The sequence below is a fragment of the Phalaenopsis equestris genome, unplaced genomic scaffold (assembly GCF_001263595.1).
Source record: "Phalaenopsis equestris unplaced genomic scaffold, ASM126359v1 Scaffold001091, whole genome shotgun sequence".
Lineage (NCBI taxonomy): Eukaryota > Viridiplantae > Streptophyta > Magnoliopsida > Asparagales > Orchidaceae > Phalaenopsis > Phalaenopsis equestris.
The window spans coordinates 473,859-493,260 of record NW_018165530.1 but is presented as its reverse complement, the minus strand read 5'-3'; the positions used below and the strand labels follow the sequence as shown (position 1 = coordinate 493,260).

At 34.6% G+C, this 19,402-nt stretch overlaps 2 protein-coding genes across 2 annotated transcripts in view; both read left to right on the top strand.

Moving 5' to 3' along the window:
* Positions 1-15,495, top strand: part of LOC110033088 (bifunctional dethiobiotin synthetase/7,8-diamino-pelargonic acid aminotransferase, mitochondrial) — a 124,754-nt gene extending 109,259 nt beyond the window's left edge. The window contains exon 15 of the mRNA XM_020736950.1: positions 15,316-15,495. Within this exon, the coding sequence (XP_020592609.1) occupies positions 15,316-15,321 (6 nt within the window). The 3' untranslated portion in view covers positions 15,322-15,495. The remainder of the gene's footprint in view (positions 1-15,315) is intronic.
* On the top strand, positions 15,407-18,234 carry LOC110033102. Its single transcript, XM_020736971.1, has 5 exons — positions 15,407-16,486; positions 16,763-16,813; positions 16,891-16,989; positions 17,193-17,351; positions 18,100-18,234. The coding sequence occupies exons 1-5, from the start codon at positions 15,407-15,409 to the stop codon at positions 18,232-18,234; spliced, it is 1,524 nt and encodes a 507-aa protein (XP_020592630.1).
* The last annotated feature ends 1,168 nt before the right edge of the window (positions 18,235-19,402 follow it).

Sequence of the window (19,402 nt, the reverse complement as noted above, 5' to 3'; positions counted from 1 at the left end):
TGACTGGGTTGTGACTGAGTGGCGGTCGTGATAGAGCTGTGATGGGGGTGGGTTGTAGCTATGATGGGGGTGGGTTGTGCTTGGTTGGTGGCTATCTTGAGACTGGTTTGTGGCTAAAATCAAGTATGTATGGTGAAAAAAATCATGAAGGTGTTGAGGTTTTCATTATTTCTATATCAACATCATCATCAGCAACACATTTTGGATTGAATTTTTGAACAGATTTTCATTTTTGTGTTTTCTTGTTTTGGTTTTTATGGTTTTTTGAGTTTATGGGTTTGTTTTTGTTTGAGCTTTCTTTTTTATCATGTTTATTATTTCACTGGCTACATCAGTTTTTTTCTTGTTTCATTTCTTTTATTGGTAACATAATAGTTAAAACCTAAAAAGTGGCTTCATCAGCAATGTCAAATAGGGAAGTCACAGTCATATTTTGCAACCTCTGTATTAAGTCGATCAAGCTTGGAAATAAACTCATCACCTACTTTAACAAAGAAGGGTGGCAGCATATTACGAAGAAGTTCCACGAAATGATAGGAAGGGACTGCGATAGGTTAAAATTTAATAACAGGTGAGATCAGTTGAAGAAAGACTGGAAGTTATGGAAGAAACTAAAACGGGGATCCACGGGCTTGGGTTGGGATCCTATCAAGCGGACCATTGATGCTTTAAGAGGATTGGTGGACTGAGAAGGTGGACTGAGAAGTTGGAGGTAATAAGTAAACCTCTAAATATTGGTTCTTCCATTCATTTGTTTTAACTGATATACTTTCGTGTTCGTTGCAGGCAGTTCCAACTGCCAAAAATTTCAAGGTAAGTGGCATTGAGCTGGACCTGGAGGAGAAATTGGACCTTATGTTTAGTGGAGTTCTTGCGAATGACATGTATGTGTTCACCCCAAGTGAGCATGGATTTGTAAGTATACCAGATGACTTGGAGGTCGAGTAGGTAGGTGGGTCAGGTGAAGGCCCCAACCCAAACCAGCTGAAATCCACATGTTAGTCAAAGCAACCTAGGTGGAGAAAAGGAAATCAGAAGGAGTCGCTTCGATCATAAGCTCAATAAATAAACTAATAGAAGTATGTGGAGCTCAACCTAGTCCTTTAAATGACACCACCATATACAACTTTCTTCGAGTTCTGGATACATATCCTGAAGTTAGGGCGGATACGCTGTTCCATCTAAACTCCTTGAAGTTAGTGGAGGACTTGAACCACAGACAGATATTCATGAAGATGTCCCCCGAACTTCGTATCCAATATTTACGTTTTTTTATGAACGATTGATTTCATGGCGTTATTGTTTGTTGGCTTGGTTTTTTTTTCAATTGATTCCTTTATGATTATTTGATTTAGATGTTTTCTCTTTTTTACACGAACAATCAATATGTTGTTGTGTAGTTATTTTTATTTCATAATAATTAACCTTCAGTTTTTAGATATTCTTTTAAATGTTGTTTGATTCATTATTATTACCTTACATAACATTTTTCTATGATGGATTGGCAACGACTATGCTGTATAAGAATAATTACGGAGGCTATGATTATCCTCTACGAATAATATAACTTCTTCATCGATCGAACTCTACTCTTGACATCAACCTATATTGATAATAAATGAGTCGATGAGCTATTACAAGGCACCCCACACGGTTCAGTAACATGTTTTGTATGATAAACATCATATTTTTTAATGTATTTGGTGAACTACATAGCCATCATGGACTCCACGGCTTTTTAAGAATGATAACAAGCGAAGTTTTAGCAATAACTCTCTACATTTTATCACAAAATGAATCAATGAGATGAGCGATTAAGCGATTCCAACATTCATCAGAGGCAATAAGCAGATATTTCTCAATGGATTTGAAAGCTCTTATTAGTTTGCCGACAAAGATAATTAAACCAGATGATCCAATATTCGAGATGACTCAAGCAAAAATTGCAAATGACTCGTGTTATATATCATTCTTTAAAGTAATTCTTTTTAACATATTACATTCAGACAACAAATTGAGTTGAGTGGCAATCACGACTTTAACTGATCTGATAGGATTGTGTTGAAGTGATTGATGGAACCCACATGGATGTGTGAGTATCCAACAATGAAAATGTCGCATACATTGGACGATGTGGATCACCCACACAAAATGTGACGGTCGCATGTGAATTTAACATATGTTTTACCTTTATGATGGCTGGTTGGGAAGGTAGTGCTCATGAAAGCCGTATTTTTGCTTATGCGATAAGAAATCAAAGACAGGACTTCCCTCACCTACCTTCAAGTTTGTTAAGTTATATAACACATTCATTTGTTTCAGGAGTTTATTACTAATTATGGTTTTAGGTTAGGTAAATATTACTTGATCGATGTTGGATATCCCTTACAAAGGGGGCATCTGAAGTCGTCTCTAGATATAAAATATCACATTCCAAATTTTGGGAGATCCAGCGGTGGTTCTCGTGGCAGGAAGGAAATCTTTAATAAAAGGCACTCCTTACGCTGCGTAATTGAAAGAACGTTTGGAGTGTGGAAGAAGTCATGGGCATATTTAGTGATATATCGACTTACTCATTTCCCAAACAAGTGCAGATTGTAGTGGTTATGATGACGCTCCACAACCACATTCGACGCCATCATTCTAGGTCGGATGTAGACTTCACCCTGGCTGACGATGATCACATGTAGATCCAGCCAGAAACATTTGAATTTCATGTAGGATAATCTATACCACAGGCATAAGTGGAATCACAATATACTTACACCCAAGATGGCGAAGGGACCGCGGAAATGGCTGAATTGAGAGAGCGGATAACGGACGCAATTGATCGATTTTGGCTGAATGTCTCTTGTTTAATTTATATACTCTATGTTTATTTTATGTCACTTGTATTATGAATATATATATATAATGTGTTTGACATTGTTCTTATGGGTTCTTCTGCATGGCATGTTGGTCACTATTGGTTAGTGTTACATGTAAAATTCTAATGAAGACAACCAAGTTCCTCTCTTCTTTTCGGTGCACTGGTTTATAAGGTTCTTTAGGATAGCCTTTTTTTTGTGATTTGCACATGTGACACACAGAAGGTTGGTTTCACGTTGGCTAAAGACAACTAAGAATTTATTTTTTTACAAGGTCCACTGTCTTCTTGTAGTGACAAATTCGTTGGTTAGTTCTTTGAAATCTCACGCCTGCAAAAAACTGTAATCTTTAGCAATTTCAACTTATATTATGACTAATGGATTGTCTTTTTAATCACTCAAAAAAGATGAGCTTCAAGATTTCTGGGACCTCTCGACGACTGTTCTGTCACTGCGTACTACAGCCTTCCCTACTGATATCACGTCGGGCATATAGCTACGGAAGAAAGTTTTATAGGCGCCCGCGGTAGGCAAACGGTCCGGAGAAGTGTGACTTCTTCCGGTGGACAGACAGTCTGGTAGACTCCATTAACGATAGTGATTGGGGTTCGATGACATCCTTGGAGGATGACGTAGCTCGGGACATACACCGTTTTGATTTTAAAATTAATATTTTCATTTTTTATATGTACTTTTGATATATATTTTTTTTCTTTTTTTAGTACACTTGATATTCACTGTTATGTGAGCTGTATATCTTATTTTTTCTACTATTCTAAAGTAATTTTTTGATCCTTAAGTATCAAATATATTGCTATGATAGTTTTTTTACAAACAACATTACTACACAGGGGCACAATGATCATTTATCCACAATGAGCTGCAAATCAGCTGTTTTCCAACAGTACAAACCAAACAACTAACAACTTATTCGGATCAGCTGCTGATCAGTAACTTATCTGGATCAGTTGTTTATCAACAGATTGTCAACAAGTTGCAGCTACCCCAAATAGACCCTTAGTATAAAAACAAACTTGAATTATCATTACAAAATTTACTGCAAATATGATAATGTATTAAAACTTCACATATACTACATTTACAAAAAGAACCATCCTTTATCTCATCAAAGGCAATGTGCAATGCAACTTCATCTTTTTATTTCAAATAAATACAAATGACTTTTCAAATTTGAACCAATTTTTCTCTTAAACATGTTCATAAATTGCAAATCTTTATTTACATATTGAATAACCCTACTTTAGTTCTTGCTATGATGAAGTCATATCAACATCATTTTCTAGAGCAAATACAGGATTGAAAAGAAAGTGAGTATGGTTAATTCCCACATTACAAGAAATAAAGAATATAACAAATATGTTTGCATGCACATTAAATCTTAGTCATAAATCCGTAATGAATAAAAATAGAACATATGCTGCACAAATATGCTTAAACGGTTTAGTCTTATTTATTTATCTTAAAAGAGTCTTTGAAACTAACAATTAAGTAGGACTATAATTGATTCTTGAACCTACAATATAAAGAAAGTAGCATCCAAAATATCTAATCTTATGTCATAGATATATACCAATATAAAATTTTTTGTATGCATCTAAATCAATATCTCAGTATATCTGGAAATGCAACACAGATTTTCTACTAAAGAATGTATAAGATGATTATTTTTTGTGACATTAAATTGTTTAGAGTGCATTACTTGACTTATTAAGTTTTGTGTCATTTCTATACTTGTAAATTAGTGTAGATTTTAGCATATCCGTCTAACAAACTTCTCATACAACACACACCCTCCAAAACTAAACCTATCCACACTATCGGATTGGGCTTGGACTTGTAAGACTGAAAAGGTTGATTGAATGTCGGCCAACTCCACCCAAAGAGTCATCAACTCCATCGAGTGCTTCAGCTTCAAGGCTGCCAACTCCTTGTGAAGCGCTTCAACCTCTGCATTTGGTTGTAAGCGGTCGGTTACCCTTTTAAGGCCCTCTTGTGTGTCGGCCAACCTGCTCAGTGCCCGGACTGAGGTACCCTCAGCTAGATCAGAAGCGGGAACTCATCGACACTTGGTAGAAGTGAGTCAACGCTTAGGATCATATCATTTGCATCAACGAATAAGCATCAATAAAAAAGAAAAAAGTTACAATCACATTAGATGATCATCATATACCCAAGAATTGATATAATTTAGACCACTTGAACGAGGGACAACTCAGCAGCTTGGCCAAAGTCCAGTTAGAGAATAACAGGTCCTTGATCTTGCGGATTACCTATCATTTTATCTCCAATGACAAGTTTCAGAACCGAAAACCTCTTGTCAGGGGTCAGCGAGGCTTCGTTCATTCCTTGGACAGGCTGTACAACTGATTGAGTGATGGCCGCAGCAGACGCAGGGGCAAACCCACCAAAAAGTTTGCCTTCTTCCCTCTATTGGACAATGGATAGCGAGTCTAACGATGCAACTGCATCTCCAGGGTCTTCTACCCACTTCTTCCTATTAGTGATTTGCTTAACTCGGCTCACACCTTATGGTCAATCTCCTTTGGTTGGCATTTTTATTATCTCGGGTTTTTGTGCACTCTTAGGTTAGCTCCCTTCGTTCGACTTCTTTTTTCCAGTCTTCTCACTCTCTGGATGGTTGCCTTCCTCCGATCGCTTCTTCCTCTCAAGCTCCTTGTCCCAGTGGGCACATGACGCAGATTCACTATAGGGTTTTGCCATTATTTCTTGGGTAATACAGTCAACGATGTCTTCTTGCCACTTTCCAAGGAGATCCTTCAAAAACTATTCGACTGAGCAACACGCTCTCAACCGATGAGGATAATGAAAGTGTCAATTGTGCCCTATTTATAAAAGATCATGGGCGCAAAAATTTAGAGAGTTCAATTATTAAAATAGTGAATAAGAAAATAAATGAATTATGTTTTAAACTATTTTTTTTTTTCTATCGCAACATGACTTTCAAGAAGTAAAATAATCAGGAAACTAAAAATGTACGTCAGAAATGCATTAGAATGAATCTCGAGGAAATTCAATGGACTACAAGATAAAAGTACGGTCAAGGACGACTCATCAGAAGGAGTAAGAACCACATAAGTAGAAGACCAAAGTATATTGTTGACTAGTTAAAACTCCCTCATAACAGAACTCGAGCCGGCCGAATGAATGTCGATTGAGTCGAAGATCGAGACCTATCTAAGGGAAGGAACTAGTCCAACTCTCGTCCAAATATCACCAGACGCCCCATAGAAGTTTCCAAGGCTCTTCAGAAGGCCCAAGGATCTCATCACCGAACATTCATCGAACCTTCTAGACGGATCTCTTATTAAAAGGGACAACTACCTATGGTGATTCACTTTCTGCCTGACAACCCAGTTCTACCCTAACAACATGAGTTTCTCATCCGAGGCTCAATAGTTGACGGTAAGATTGAGACAACCGACCGAGCATATCGAATGAAGTTAGGACAATAGAAGAACTGCCAAAATCGACTGGTCTTTCCAACTTGATAGAGCTGGTCAAATTTACCTGACCGACCCAAAGATTACAGTTCCACGACTACTGAACGATAGGTTATCGGAACCATAGGCTCTTTTATTTTTCATATGCCTAAAATATTATGTAACGCCCACATACAAGTTGGGGCAACCATGTAATTTTTCACTTTATACCCCTTGCATATAAATAGGGGGGTCATTTTTAGTGCAAGGAGTTAATCAATGACCTTTAAAGAACCAAATTTTTATCGTTCTCTTTCTCTATATCTTCTCTCTATAACTCTCTTGTTTTACGCTCTATTCCTTAATTATTATTCGCATGACATATTCAGATTCAACACCGTTGAATATCGTAAATTCCATTAATTCTAAGCTCAAGCTTTTAAGGTTTTTTATTTTTATTTTTATTTTATTTTTCGAACTGCAAGTGTCCCAATCTATTTCATTGTTTTTATTGGCTTGAGGTGATTCATAGCCAACTTGACATTTGGCATCGACACAAGGGAGCCATCTGTGCAGGCCATAGCGGGAGCAAACCAGTGGCAGCGCCCATTCCGTAAATTTAATCTCTTATCCATTTTAATGCTGAAACAAACTCAAATTCACTTAAATTTAGGTTTGTAGTAAATATTTCGATGCTAAATTCAATCCTAAACTTATAAAATAAGAATTTATTTTTTCACCCTTCACATACTTTTTAGAAGCATTTAAATATGCTATGTCGAAATTCAATGAATCAACCAAAGGAGCTAATTATTCCACTTATAATTTTATTGAAATCAGAAATTGTTTACTCTGAAATAAAATTTTTTGAACCGAGAACCTCCTGTCAGGGGTTAACAAAGCTCCAATACATAAAAGAATGGTGGGAGGCTATTTTACAAGTCCAGTTCATCCCCTAAAAATTAGCGTAGTACAACCTACACTTGGGGAGAATCGAATCTTATATTTAAGAAGACTTACAACTGACGAACAGATACCTGACCAACGGATCTTAATATATATATACGTGATAGCTACAGTATACATATCCAGATAAATCGGCGTTCGTTGACCACTGGCCCCCGAGTTTCGATGAAAAATCAGGAAATCATCCGCTCTGATTGGTTTCCGTCAACAGTTATCGTGGGCTCCCCCTCTGATTCATGTTTGGCGGCGCTTGCAAGAGGGATAGAGGGAAGTTTTCGCCGTGGGGCTTCTCTCTGCAACCGCTTATCTTCAGTTGAGCGAAAGCGACAGAAGAATGAAGTAGATGAGGAACGATAGCAGGTCTTCCTCCCACTTATTACTTTACTATTTTACTGAATTTTATACTGTTCTTTTTGTACGAGAAGGAGAAAAGTAATCCCGGATCATATCTTCATACATAATGAGGAATTCGGCTATATTTGACCTTCGATGAACTCAGAAATGGTTTTTCTAATCTATTTCTCTTTTTTTTTTTTCTCTTTTTCTTCTGAATGGTCAATATCCGGAGAGTTTATGTGGTGCTGCAAGTGATCCGCGATGTTTCGGTCTCAGATACAAGTCGATGTATTGATCACCCATTGATCTCTTTGCTTTTATTATTATTATTTTCGCACGAAGTGTGTCGATGGTTTAGGAAGTGGGTTGAAGTGGCTGGAGCCCCTAGTCGTGGGCACTTCTGCTTGTTTCTCGTCTTTCATCATCTCTTTCCTCCCCTCCACTGTAGTGTTTCTTTTGGCATTCTTCAATTGGATTTTTGGCTCTGTGATTCTCATAGCTTTTGGTGTTTTCTTATGCGAATGAATCGGCCTGCTAGTCCTTGGTAATTTCCCCGAAAGAGTTCTGTGATTCAGATGTGGATTTCGGGCTCTTGATTTCTGTTTTTTTTTTATGTATATAGGTGTGCTTTTCTATTCATGAAAAAAATTCTATTATGTTAATTACAGTAGTAGTATGTTTGTTCCAAGAGGCACGTATTTATTTTTCTTCTTTGTTCTCAGATATATAGTTTTAGCTGACGTGATTGTGGCGAAAACGTTAGATGAGAGAGTTTCTGCTGATTGAAATTGGTGAAACTTGCTATACTGAAGGAGTTTAAGTAGTTTACTTCAAGTTTTTCTAGATGTCTATATTTCTAGTTCAACTTGAGAGTTAATTTTATACTTGTGTTTCCTTTTGAACCGGGAATTATCTATTATGTTTTGAAGTGCCAGATTTTTTTTAAAAGAGTAAGATTTAAGTACATACCACTTAATTCCTATGTATAGGGCTCTTAACGATCTGATCTCGAGCCGAGCTTGGGTCGGCACAAAATCGGCTTGAAAAAAAATCAATCCAAAATTTTGACTCATAGCTCGACTCGTTTATTTCAATTCAACCTCGATTCGAGCCAAAATTCGAATCAATTTTCAAGCGATTAACAATCTTCAAGCTGAATTAGCCAAATTCATAGCCCTAACATCACTAGAGTTGCTAACGATCCGATTTCGAGTCGAGTTGAGGTCGGCTAAAAATCCGCTTGACAAATATTCAATCTAGAATTTTGGCTCGTAGCTCGATCTATTTGTTTCAATTTGATCTCGATTCGAGCCAAAATTCAAATCAATTTTCGAGCAATTAATGCTTTTTAAGCTAAATTCACAGCCCCACCTACGTATTTACATATCTTGTTGTGAAATGGAGCTTAAAGCACCCAGGAGCACTCCAGTGACTCCTTGCGGGCACTCCTACACCTGTGATTGACATAGCCACACCGTAGGGGCCTTTAATTCTAGTTTTTCTTCCCGAGCTGGTGGAATATCCACTTCACTTTTGGGAGAGGTCACGCTGCCGAGACAGTTTCTCTTACAATTCTTAAGTTACGCTTCGAGTGACGAAAGCTATTGATGTCTCATGTGGTGTTTCTCGACAGGGACTTATTGTGAAGGTGAATTATTAGGATGGTGATTTTGAAAGGTTTTCTCTTGTGAGATCAAGAGGAATATTTATATTTTGTATGTTCTAGTGACTTTAGAAAAAAGATATAAGTGGTGTAATATGTAAGTTTCTCCTATTCATAGTGAAATTTTTTAGTGGCGTGTCTCCATGGTTTTTTTCCCTTTCTTGGGTTTTTTATGTAAAACCTTGTATGTTTTTTTGGGATTGTTTTTTATTGTGTTTCTATTCGAAATTTTGTTTCGGGTTTCTTGAATTTTTGTAATCAAATTCTGCGGCGTAGTTTTGATTTCTATTTGATTAAAGCCCTAAGTTGAATATTCCATCCTAACGAATGTTATCAGAGGTGTGTTTGATTCGAGTGGGAGTAATGTCCGATGAACTTAGGTCGTGTTCTTAATGATTTAAGTGGAGGCTTTGTTGTTTCAGAAAAAAATTGTATCTGCCTCAATAAGAAATAACTAAGTCTGAATCGATGACTATGAAGGAGTGTTAAGTGTTAGGTGTAACGGTTTTAGGTTTGATTCATTTGTCACTTTCTTTGCATGTTGCATTCAGTATAGTGAAGGAGAAAACTATGTTGGATCTCATGGCGACACTGACTAAGATGTTTGAAAAATTTTCTACTTCAAATAATTCAACTTGAAAATGGTAGAAAGCAATTCAGTAATAGAACATCTGAACAATTTCAATATTTTATTGAACCAGTTTTGTTTTGTAGGATCAAATTTGATGATGAGATCAAGACACTAAGTCTTTTATCTTTATTGTCCGATAGCTAGGATGGATTTGTGACGATGATGAGTACTCTTTAGAGAATATGAAGTTGAACTTCAATGATATCGTGGAGTCGGTGGGTTGAATGAAAATTTTTGTAGAAAGGCAACAAATGATAAATCTTCAGGTTCTGCGTTGAAAACTGCAACAAAGGAATGAATTTGGACAGAAAAATGGGAAGAGATAAATTTAAGTTCAGAAAAGGAAAGTCTAGATCAAGCAGAGGAAATGATCTTATAACTTTGGAAAATAAAGTTAAAAAATTACTATCAAGTTCCAAGGATGGCTCGTGTTGGATAATAAGAAAGAAATCTCTCTACAAATATCTCAACTGGCAAAATGCAAGGCGACTCTTAGTGTTATCCCTAGTTTGTACTAAATTTGCAATAGTCAATTCAAACGTCTCTTTTTATATGTGTCCCAACAATGAGATGTTTAAAAATTACACTCAAATTGATCTAGAGAAGATTTATTTGAGATACAACAAGACCTGAAATATTGTGGATATCAAGTTGTCAAATGGAACAGTATGAAAGCTTATTGAAGTTAGACATGTTCTATTTTTTAAGAGAAATCCGATCTCGGTGAGCTAACTGACAAAGTTAGGTTTGTGACTACTTTCACAAGTGATTTGTGAAAGGTGAACAAAAAGCAGTGGTGATTGATTGAGACAACATTTAAGGTATTTTTTAATGGATCAATGAAAATTTGGATTTAATTAATGTGGCAGGAACTAAGCTGGATGCAGGCCTATGACACCACAATTTGGTTATATGAGCGGGAATGCTATGAAGCCCCTACTTTCAAAGAATAAACTTCAGGATTTCAATATATGGATTTGGATTGCTGTGGAGATTATGTATATGGCAAGTAGAAAGTTTCGTTATCTAAAGGTGGGTTAATAGTGAAGTTAAAGAAATTAGAATTAGTGCATATTGAAGTATGGGGTCCTACTTTAGTTCAGTCCATTGATCTTATGTATGAAGGCCCCACTTAAGTATGGTCTCTCTCTTATGCATCATCTTCTATTTAATTCTCAAATTGGCTATTGCTCAGACTCTAAATTAGTCTACCTTGATTTGACAAGCCTTTTTAAACTTAGTGTCATTGTTCAACTTTGGTGCTGAATTACAGCAACTTAGAAGGCTTGTGTCATCTGGCCTTGTCATTTGATTTCATGCTAATCAATTTTCTCATACACTAATATAAACTAGACTCATTGATCTTTGATCTAGTGGATATGAAGGCTTCCTTGCCATTGATCTCTAGTATGTTCAAAACTTCAAGACCTTTGCTTCATTGATTTGTGATTTGTGTAGAACTTGAAGACTTTTGTGCCATTAATCTCTGATCCATTAAAAAATTTGTCTACTTCATTGATCTATGATTTGATCCTAGTCGTAGCCATGCTTAGAACAAGCTTACTGGAAACCTTATAACCATTATGTAGTATTTGGTATGACAATTATGTGGTTTTGATATTGTCAATATGGCCTTTAGCCCAGGTAGACAGGGCATTGTTTTCCTCACTGAATCATCAATTAGAAAGAAAACATGTCAATAGGTTGCTACTATCGACTCATATTGGATTCTAAATAACAGAAGAAAAAACTTGAAATAAATACTTTTGAATTATTAAATTTTATAGGTATTGATACCTAAAATTTTCATGATCATATTCAAGACATTTGAATTTCATGGACTCTATTGTGTAGGCGTGGTCAACTTTAAGACAGTTCAATTATGTTTTCTTGCAAAATATACAAACATTTTAAATATATATATTCACTTTAAAAGGCGTGTCAAATTATACAGGAAACCTCGAAAGTAATTAATGAATAAAGTGTCATCTGATATTCTTAACATTTAAAAACAACTTGCAAAAATAATTTATGTTAATGCATTGAAAATTGTGTTAAAACATCGAAATTTGTGCATCTGGGTAAATGATTGTGTTATCACATTGATCACTGCAAAAATCATGTGTTAGTGCGTTGACATTTCAACTATTACACTGCAATCCCTAGATTGCCACAAATCCCACCAATGGATTCTAATAAATGTCTAAGTAGGTAAGGTAATTTGAATTTCTTTCAGAAGATAGTGGATCACCGAAGTAATCTTCCTGAGAATAAATCAACATAATACCCAAGTGGCTTAATCCATGTAAAAATAACGCCAATTTTATTCATTATGCTTATAAGCCTAGGACGTAGGAATAACCTTCTAATTCAAGGTCTTTGTGCTTTATTACCAGGATAGAGCTGTAATTAAACCGAGATGAGCCATGTAAAATTGTATTCAAGTTCTTGCTCGTTTACTTAAAACTTGTTCAAACTTGGCTTAAGTTTGATTCGAGCTTTTGGGATGCTGTTGAAGATATGTTCACTTAAATTCATTCTTATTCAAGTTTAATTTGAGCTTTGCTTAAGTTTAATTCATTTTATGATTATGAAGTTTTAAACTAGCAACTTGTTCAACATTTTCAAGTCGAGCTTGTTAAGCTTGTGAATAAATAGAGAATTTAATTTAAAAAGCTTAGTTATTCTTAACAACCCAAGATAATTCTATTGAGTTTAGAGATTAAAATTTTATGTTACAAACCTTTAAACAAAGCTTAAAAATCCCGCTCCCAAGCCAAGCCAACAATCCATACGACCATGTGCACAAAAAGTTGCAAGCAATGGAGCTTAATTTTTTTCATTTATCGACAATGATAAATCTCCCTATATAAGGGTAAAAAGCTTAAAGCTTCGTGTGAAAGCCCTTTTGTTTTTGATTTACGTGAAAGAACGTGCATGTTTGAAAGCATGTATTTATTTATTTCCTTAATTTATATGAGCTTCATGTGAAGCTTTAATTTTTATTAAATTGAATTAATATGAAGCTCCACATGAAACTTATTAAGATGAAACTCCACGTTAAAATTTGAAATTTATTTTTCATTTGGTTTTTAAATTATTTTTAGTTAATAATATAAAATAAATAATAAAATCTTAAATTATGTTTTATTTTTATTTTGTATTGGATCTTAAGTTAATATTGCACCTTAATTAAGCTTTTTAATGAACTTATTTACAAGTTTTTAATGATTTTATTCATGATCATAAATAAATGAACAATAAAGTGTTCAAACTTATTCATTTAACAACTACGTATTTATGAAATTGTTCAAGTTTAATTAATTTATTAAACAATCATGAACGAGTTTTTATCGAGTCGAGCCATGAGTAACCTTAATGGATAGTCTTTCATATAGTGCGAGCTCTTAAGGCCCACTATTCAGATTACCTTGCCTATAGAGTGACGTCATAATACCTATCAATCGGGCAAATTTTACCTCAAGTTAAGGTCATAAGGTCCATTATGCAGGTTGTCTTAGGTTGTTCTAATTCCAAACAATAAATCTTATATTGGACTTTATTTAAATATAGGTTTATGAGTTAGGACTCTTTAACAGGCAGCTACGATTCCTAATACTCCTATCTAGGTTGGAAATGATTGCCCAAATCAAGTTTCTTCTCGAGATTCCCTCATTCGGTCATTCTCTAGGTTTAAGTCCCGCTTGCAAGCCTTTCAATGGTTATATAACCCCTTCCAACTAACGGGATAAAAAAAATGTTAACAAGCATGTCAAACCAATGTAATTATTTGGGCCACTTTGTATGGTAAGGCTGAACATCCATTATTTAGCTTTCCTTATTCTCGAAGTTATAAGTTCCACTTATGAGCCTTTCAATGGATGTAAGCTTCACACTAGTTAATCAATATTTTAAAAAATTTAATTATCCCATTAAATTATACTTACTTTCTGATCCTTTTCAAGATTTTAAGCCCCAAATGTATTCAAACTAGCTCTGTTGTTAATAATCTCATCAATTGAAATCAAACTCAGTAATCAAACTTTATGTGGCTTGGCATGTTTGAGTTAAATTGAAACTCTTGGACGATTATGCCCAACTAGAGGTGTAAACAAGTCGAGCCAAGCTTGAGTGACCTCTGGCTTGAGTTTGAGCTTGATTAATTAATCAAGTTTGAGTTTGAGCTTAATTTATGAGTTCAAGTCAGCTCGCGAGCAAACTTATTTATTATCGTAGAGGGAAAATGATTTTGATTCAAACAACTATTTTAAGAAAATGATAAAAAGAATGAGCAATTTAGGGAGAAACAAAAAGAAATTACTCGATTTATCAATGTAAAATATAAAATTTTAATATTATTAAGAGTTCATAATTAACTCATGAATTTTATTTTATTTCAAGTCATTTTATATTAATATATTTTTAAACGCTCATGAGCTGACCAGTCCGGTTGGGCATGGCTCATGCTTGTCTTTTTAACTCATTTAGCACAACTCCTGTTCATTTATTATGTTGAGCATGAGCCAACTAACGAGTTAGCTTGGCTCAGTTACATCCTTATGCCCAGCAACTTTGAGCCAAAAGTGACTATATTGTATGTCCTAAATTTGTATATGAATTTGGCACAGTCAACCCTCTTCTAACAATTAAGTTGACATCAAGTTTAAAATCACATTTTTGACAGATATTCACTCCGATTTGTTTAGGATATATGAGAGAATGAAACTCATGATTGATAATTTGGCTTTTTAGACATTTAGGCTTAGCTTAAAGCCCTCTGATGTTGGTTAACTAGGTTTACTCGTATCTGGATGACAAAATCATGGGTTATTGCTTAGGTTGACATCCATTACCCCAACTATACACACCAAGAAAATTCAAATCTAAACGTAAAATCTAAGCCAAATGCATTCTTAATCATGAGTGCTCTTTATGACATGAGGGATAATTAATGATGTGGGTTTACACTAATAAGTGTCCTCATACTCAATCTAAATAATCCTTGATCCATTTGTCAGGAAAAAATCTGGTTAAAATAACACAATGTATGTATTTAGGGAAATTACTCTTTAATCCTTTCATTACATCGAAGAGGTTAAATGTAGAGGAGGCTTTTTTTCTAGCAATCACTTCCCCACCTAGCATAACTTATAATATTTCCCAATATTTATAGACTGTTCACTTTCACATATAGTCGTTTGCAAACATGTCTTAACTTGCTTTTCTTCTCAATATTTTGCTCAATAGGTTATCAACCATCCCTTATCATTAAATTACATGTAAATTTAATATAAGCTTATCAACACTTTGCCATTTTTCACCATAATTGATTTGAATTTTTACGTCATTTCAATTTAAAGAAATGCTTATTGTTTTCATTTAACCCCGCAGATTTAAAGAAGGTTCATATGCTAGAAAGTCTTGAAGTGAAGTGTTTTCTTCTCTTCCTGAACTTATGTTTACTTCCATGGATCGAAAAAAAATGGGCTCCAGACTTACTGGAAAAACTTCAAGGTTGCAGGATTCAAGCGGTCAATACTCTAAACATATAAGATGCAATACGGAGCTGTGTTCCGCTGTGGAAAGAGGAACAGGCAACACAGCAAAATTGAAGACTTTAACCTCTTTCTCCTCCATTAGCCACCAAAACCCTCTGCCTGCAAGAGTGAACCAACCAGTGCTGCAAAAGAGAGCTATTACTGACAGAAGTCATGGAAAAGTGAAAACTGACGTTTCAAAATGCATTCCCAAACGGTTGGAAAAAGCAGAGGTTGGAACAAGAATTTATGAATTTCCATCTTTTGTTAAGGAGGCTAATTCATCAGCTCTTCAAAGCCTATCAGAAGATGGAACAAGGATTACAGAAACCTGCAGTGATATTTTATCTCAAGGTAAAAGAAAACAAATAAAACAGAGGCCAGGATGTGGGAGTTTTTATGCACCTACAATTTCCTCTACAATGCGCTTGATTGCATCTAGAGATGCCAGGAAAACTATTATAAGTTCTTCTCAAGGTACAGGAGTGGGTGCAAGGAAATGCAATTTGAAGAAAAATATTTTATCAATTTCAGAATTTATTCCATTTTCTCGCTCTATTTCTGAATCTACTGCCTTAAAAACCAGCACATCTGCGTCATCAAATAGAAAATTATCAGGGTCTCTGAATACTAGGCTCTCTGCTGCAACTACTCTAACAGCTACAAGCAAATCTAAGATAAACGATCTCTTGGCGGTAGTCAAGCCTCTGGAACATTCTAGAAGTGGGGCTACAAGAGGGCTGCTAGCTAAAGGAAATCCACGCCATCCACTCCGCAAAGCAATGGTTGCTCGAGTGCCAACGAGCAAAATTTCTATTTTGGGGTCTTCTGGGAGCTCTTCAAGGTCTCTTGGCAATGAGCTCTCTTCTACCTGCCATAATGTTTCTGAAAGGAAGAATTTTAGGAGACAAAATTCTCCTAGTGGACCTACTTCAAATCCTGCAGTAGGAAGGATGCTTACCTTTTGTGATCCTTCAATTAATCCAAATGCTCGTAGTTGGAATAATACTGAAGAAATTATAGAGGTCTGGTGTTTTTTTTTTTTTGGGGCATTTACGTACATAGCGCATAACTCTAATGCGTTTACATATCTCACACCTAAACTTTCATATTCATGTAAATAATAAAAGTTTAGGTGTGAGATATGTAAATAGATAAGAATTGTGTGCTATGTATGTAAATTTCCCTTTAATGTATTTTTAAACTGTCTTAGTTTTGCATTGGGCGTTCTAATTTGCTTACCTGCATCACATGCTTATCTTGCAAATCCATTTAGTAAATCATTTTTATTTTTTCTGCAGCCTCCAATGATCCTGGAGTGGATTGAGCATAATCAAGAACGAACTTATGAGGTCAGTTGAAGTTAATTTCTTTGCTGCAGAACTTACTGTTACACGAACAGGGTATTAGCTATCTTATTTTTTTGCAGCATATGTTACAATCTGAATCAAATGTGTCATTGGGAAGACTTAACTTCCATGACCAATATAGAGAAATGAGAATGGACATTGACAACATGTCCTATGAGGTAATTTAAAAAATTTCTTTCTACATTATAATTGTATGATTGGTTCAAGTCTCATAGAAATTCTTAAACTAATGTTTTTACAGTTGATTATAAAATTTATTTTTATTGCATGTATATCATTTTAGTGAATTCTAATCTTCAGAAACTAATTGGCCATGTTTTTGATGTGCAAAATTAGCATTAACTACTCATGTCATGAACAGGAACTTCTCGAACTGGCGGAAAAAATGGGCTCAGTTAGTACTGGCCTGACAGATGAAGCACTTACAAAATGTCTCAAGAGAAGCAATTTTAAGAAGCCACATTCTCTATTTGGAATCACTGATTACGTTGAGGATGGTAACAGATGTGGCATATGTCTGGTACTTACCCTCTTAAACTCGTATTACTTATGAATAAAGTGAATATACACAGCATTGTCTTCTTAGGGGCCATTTTGGAACAGTTTTATTTTTTTTTTTTTTCTATTTTTTATTTTATTGTTTTGTTAATGTTTTGATTTGAAAAAAAAACACTTTTGGCTATTTGATTAAAATATAGTTATCTTTAAAAATAGTTAAAACACATTAAAATTATTTTTAGTGTTTTCAAAAAAATGTAATTTATTTTTAGAAAAAAAAACATGTAAAAAATACAATAAAAAAACATATTTTTAAAAACAAAAAGAAAAATAAAAAATTGATATCAAACAAACCTATAGCCAATGTGGCTGGCAGGCTGCATGGTCAATGGCATTGTGTGATAGGTGTGCTATGTGAGTGGGGCTTATGACCCCATATATGCATACACATTTTCATCGCTCATGCTTGGCCCACATGGCGAAAGGGGTCGTGCTCACAAAAGTTGGTTGAAGCCCATGCGCAACGCATATGCGTACGATCACTTGACGACAATCATGCTGTTGGTTTCTAGTTGGTGATTCGATCTCACACTTGAGCTAAGCATGGACCTTTTTAAATTCATCCAATAATATTATTATTATTTTTATTTCTCTTGAATAAAATCCGACTATAGTACTTGTTTTGGTATCAATAAGTTTATCTACTCTCATAAGGGAGCTTGGTTTTAGCCCCTCGCTAATCTCTCATTTTATACTGTTTGCATTTTCAGGAAGAATGTGTTGATGGAGAAGACATTGGAGCATTGTCGTGCGAGCATTGGTACCACCTAGTCTGCATCCAACAATGGCTCAAGCAGAAGAATTGGTGTCCAATATGCAAATCCCATGCATGCGCCGATCCTTAGAGAAGCTATTAGATGTGGGCTACATATGTAACTCTACACGTGGAAGGCGCAAGTGCGTCGCGCGGCAGTACATGCTTTTAGCAGTTGTGTACATGCCCGTCCGACGAGAACTCGACTTTGTATAGAGCTTCTCCAATGGTAAGCTTGTGCTGCAGAGGCTTCAGTTAACATGTATGTTTTATGAACAGTGATAAACATAAAAAATAAATAAAAATAAAAGATAGAATGATAATAACAAAGAAGATAGAATCATTGCTAGTGTAGGGCTCCTACAAAAATAAACATTCATGATTTTATTTTTCTTTGGAACGGAACATAAATGATTTTTGGTGTAAAATTTGTGAAGAGCCATGGTTGTGCTCATTTCTTGCTGTCATGGCATTGATCAATAGAATTGCATTTGAATATTTCAATTAGTGATTTTAGTATAATGATTCTTCATTTTTATTGCTTGTATACTTGCTATTGCATTTATTTGTTTGTTTAGGTTAGCTAGCATTTTAGAAGCCTTTTGCGATCATTTTTATATTCTACATTTTTTTTTTATTTTGTTTTGTGTATATTTTGATTTGAAATGAAACATATTTGATTAAGATAAGATTTTTTTAAAATACTCAAAGACTCCTAAAAATTATTGTAAGTATTTTAAAAAATATATATTAATTTATTTTTAGAAAAAAAAAATTAAAATGTGTAGAAAATATGTTAAATAATTATGCTTTTAAATATAAAATAAAAATAGAAAAAAAATAAAAATAATAAAATTGATTCTTTAGTTATTTTTAATAGAGAAATTGATATATATGTCATATTTAACAACTAACTTTTGATATGTATACTTATAATACCTTGATGTTCTCAACATGTGTGAAGGTGTATTTCACTTTAAAAATAAAATATAATAATGATGGTGTATTTTTTATTTGAGGTTAGAGATTTGAAAAAAATATGCATGTAAATACAATTTTTTTTAAGAATTAGATATGTAAAAGCAAAAGAAATGAGCGCTATATATGTAAATGCCTCTAATTGTTATCCTATTAATATTTTAATATTCTAATTCTTAATTAGTGCTTAACTAGTGCATGCCTAAATATGGTTACTATTTTAGGCGATAAAGGTAGGTAGTAATTTATTACTTTAATGAATTATTGATTTGAATAGCTAG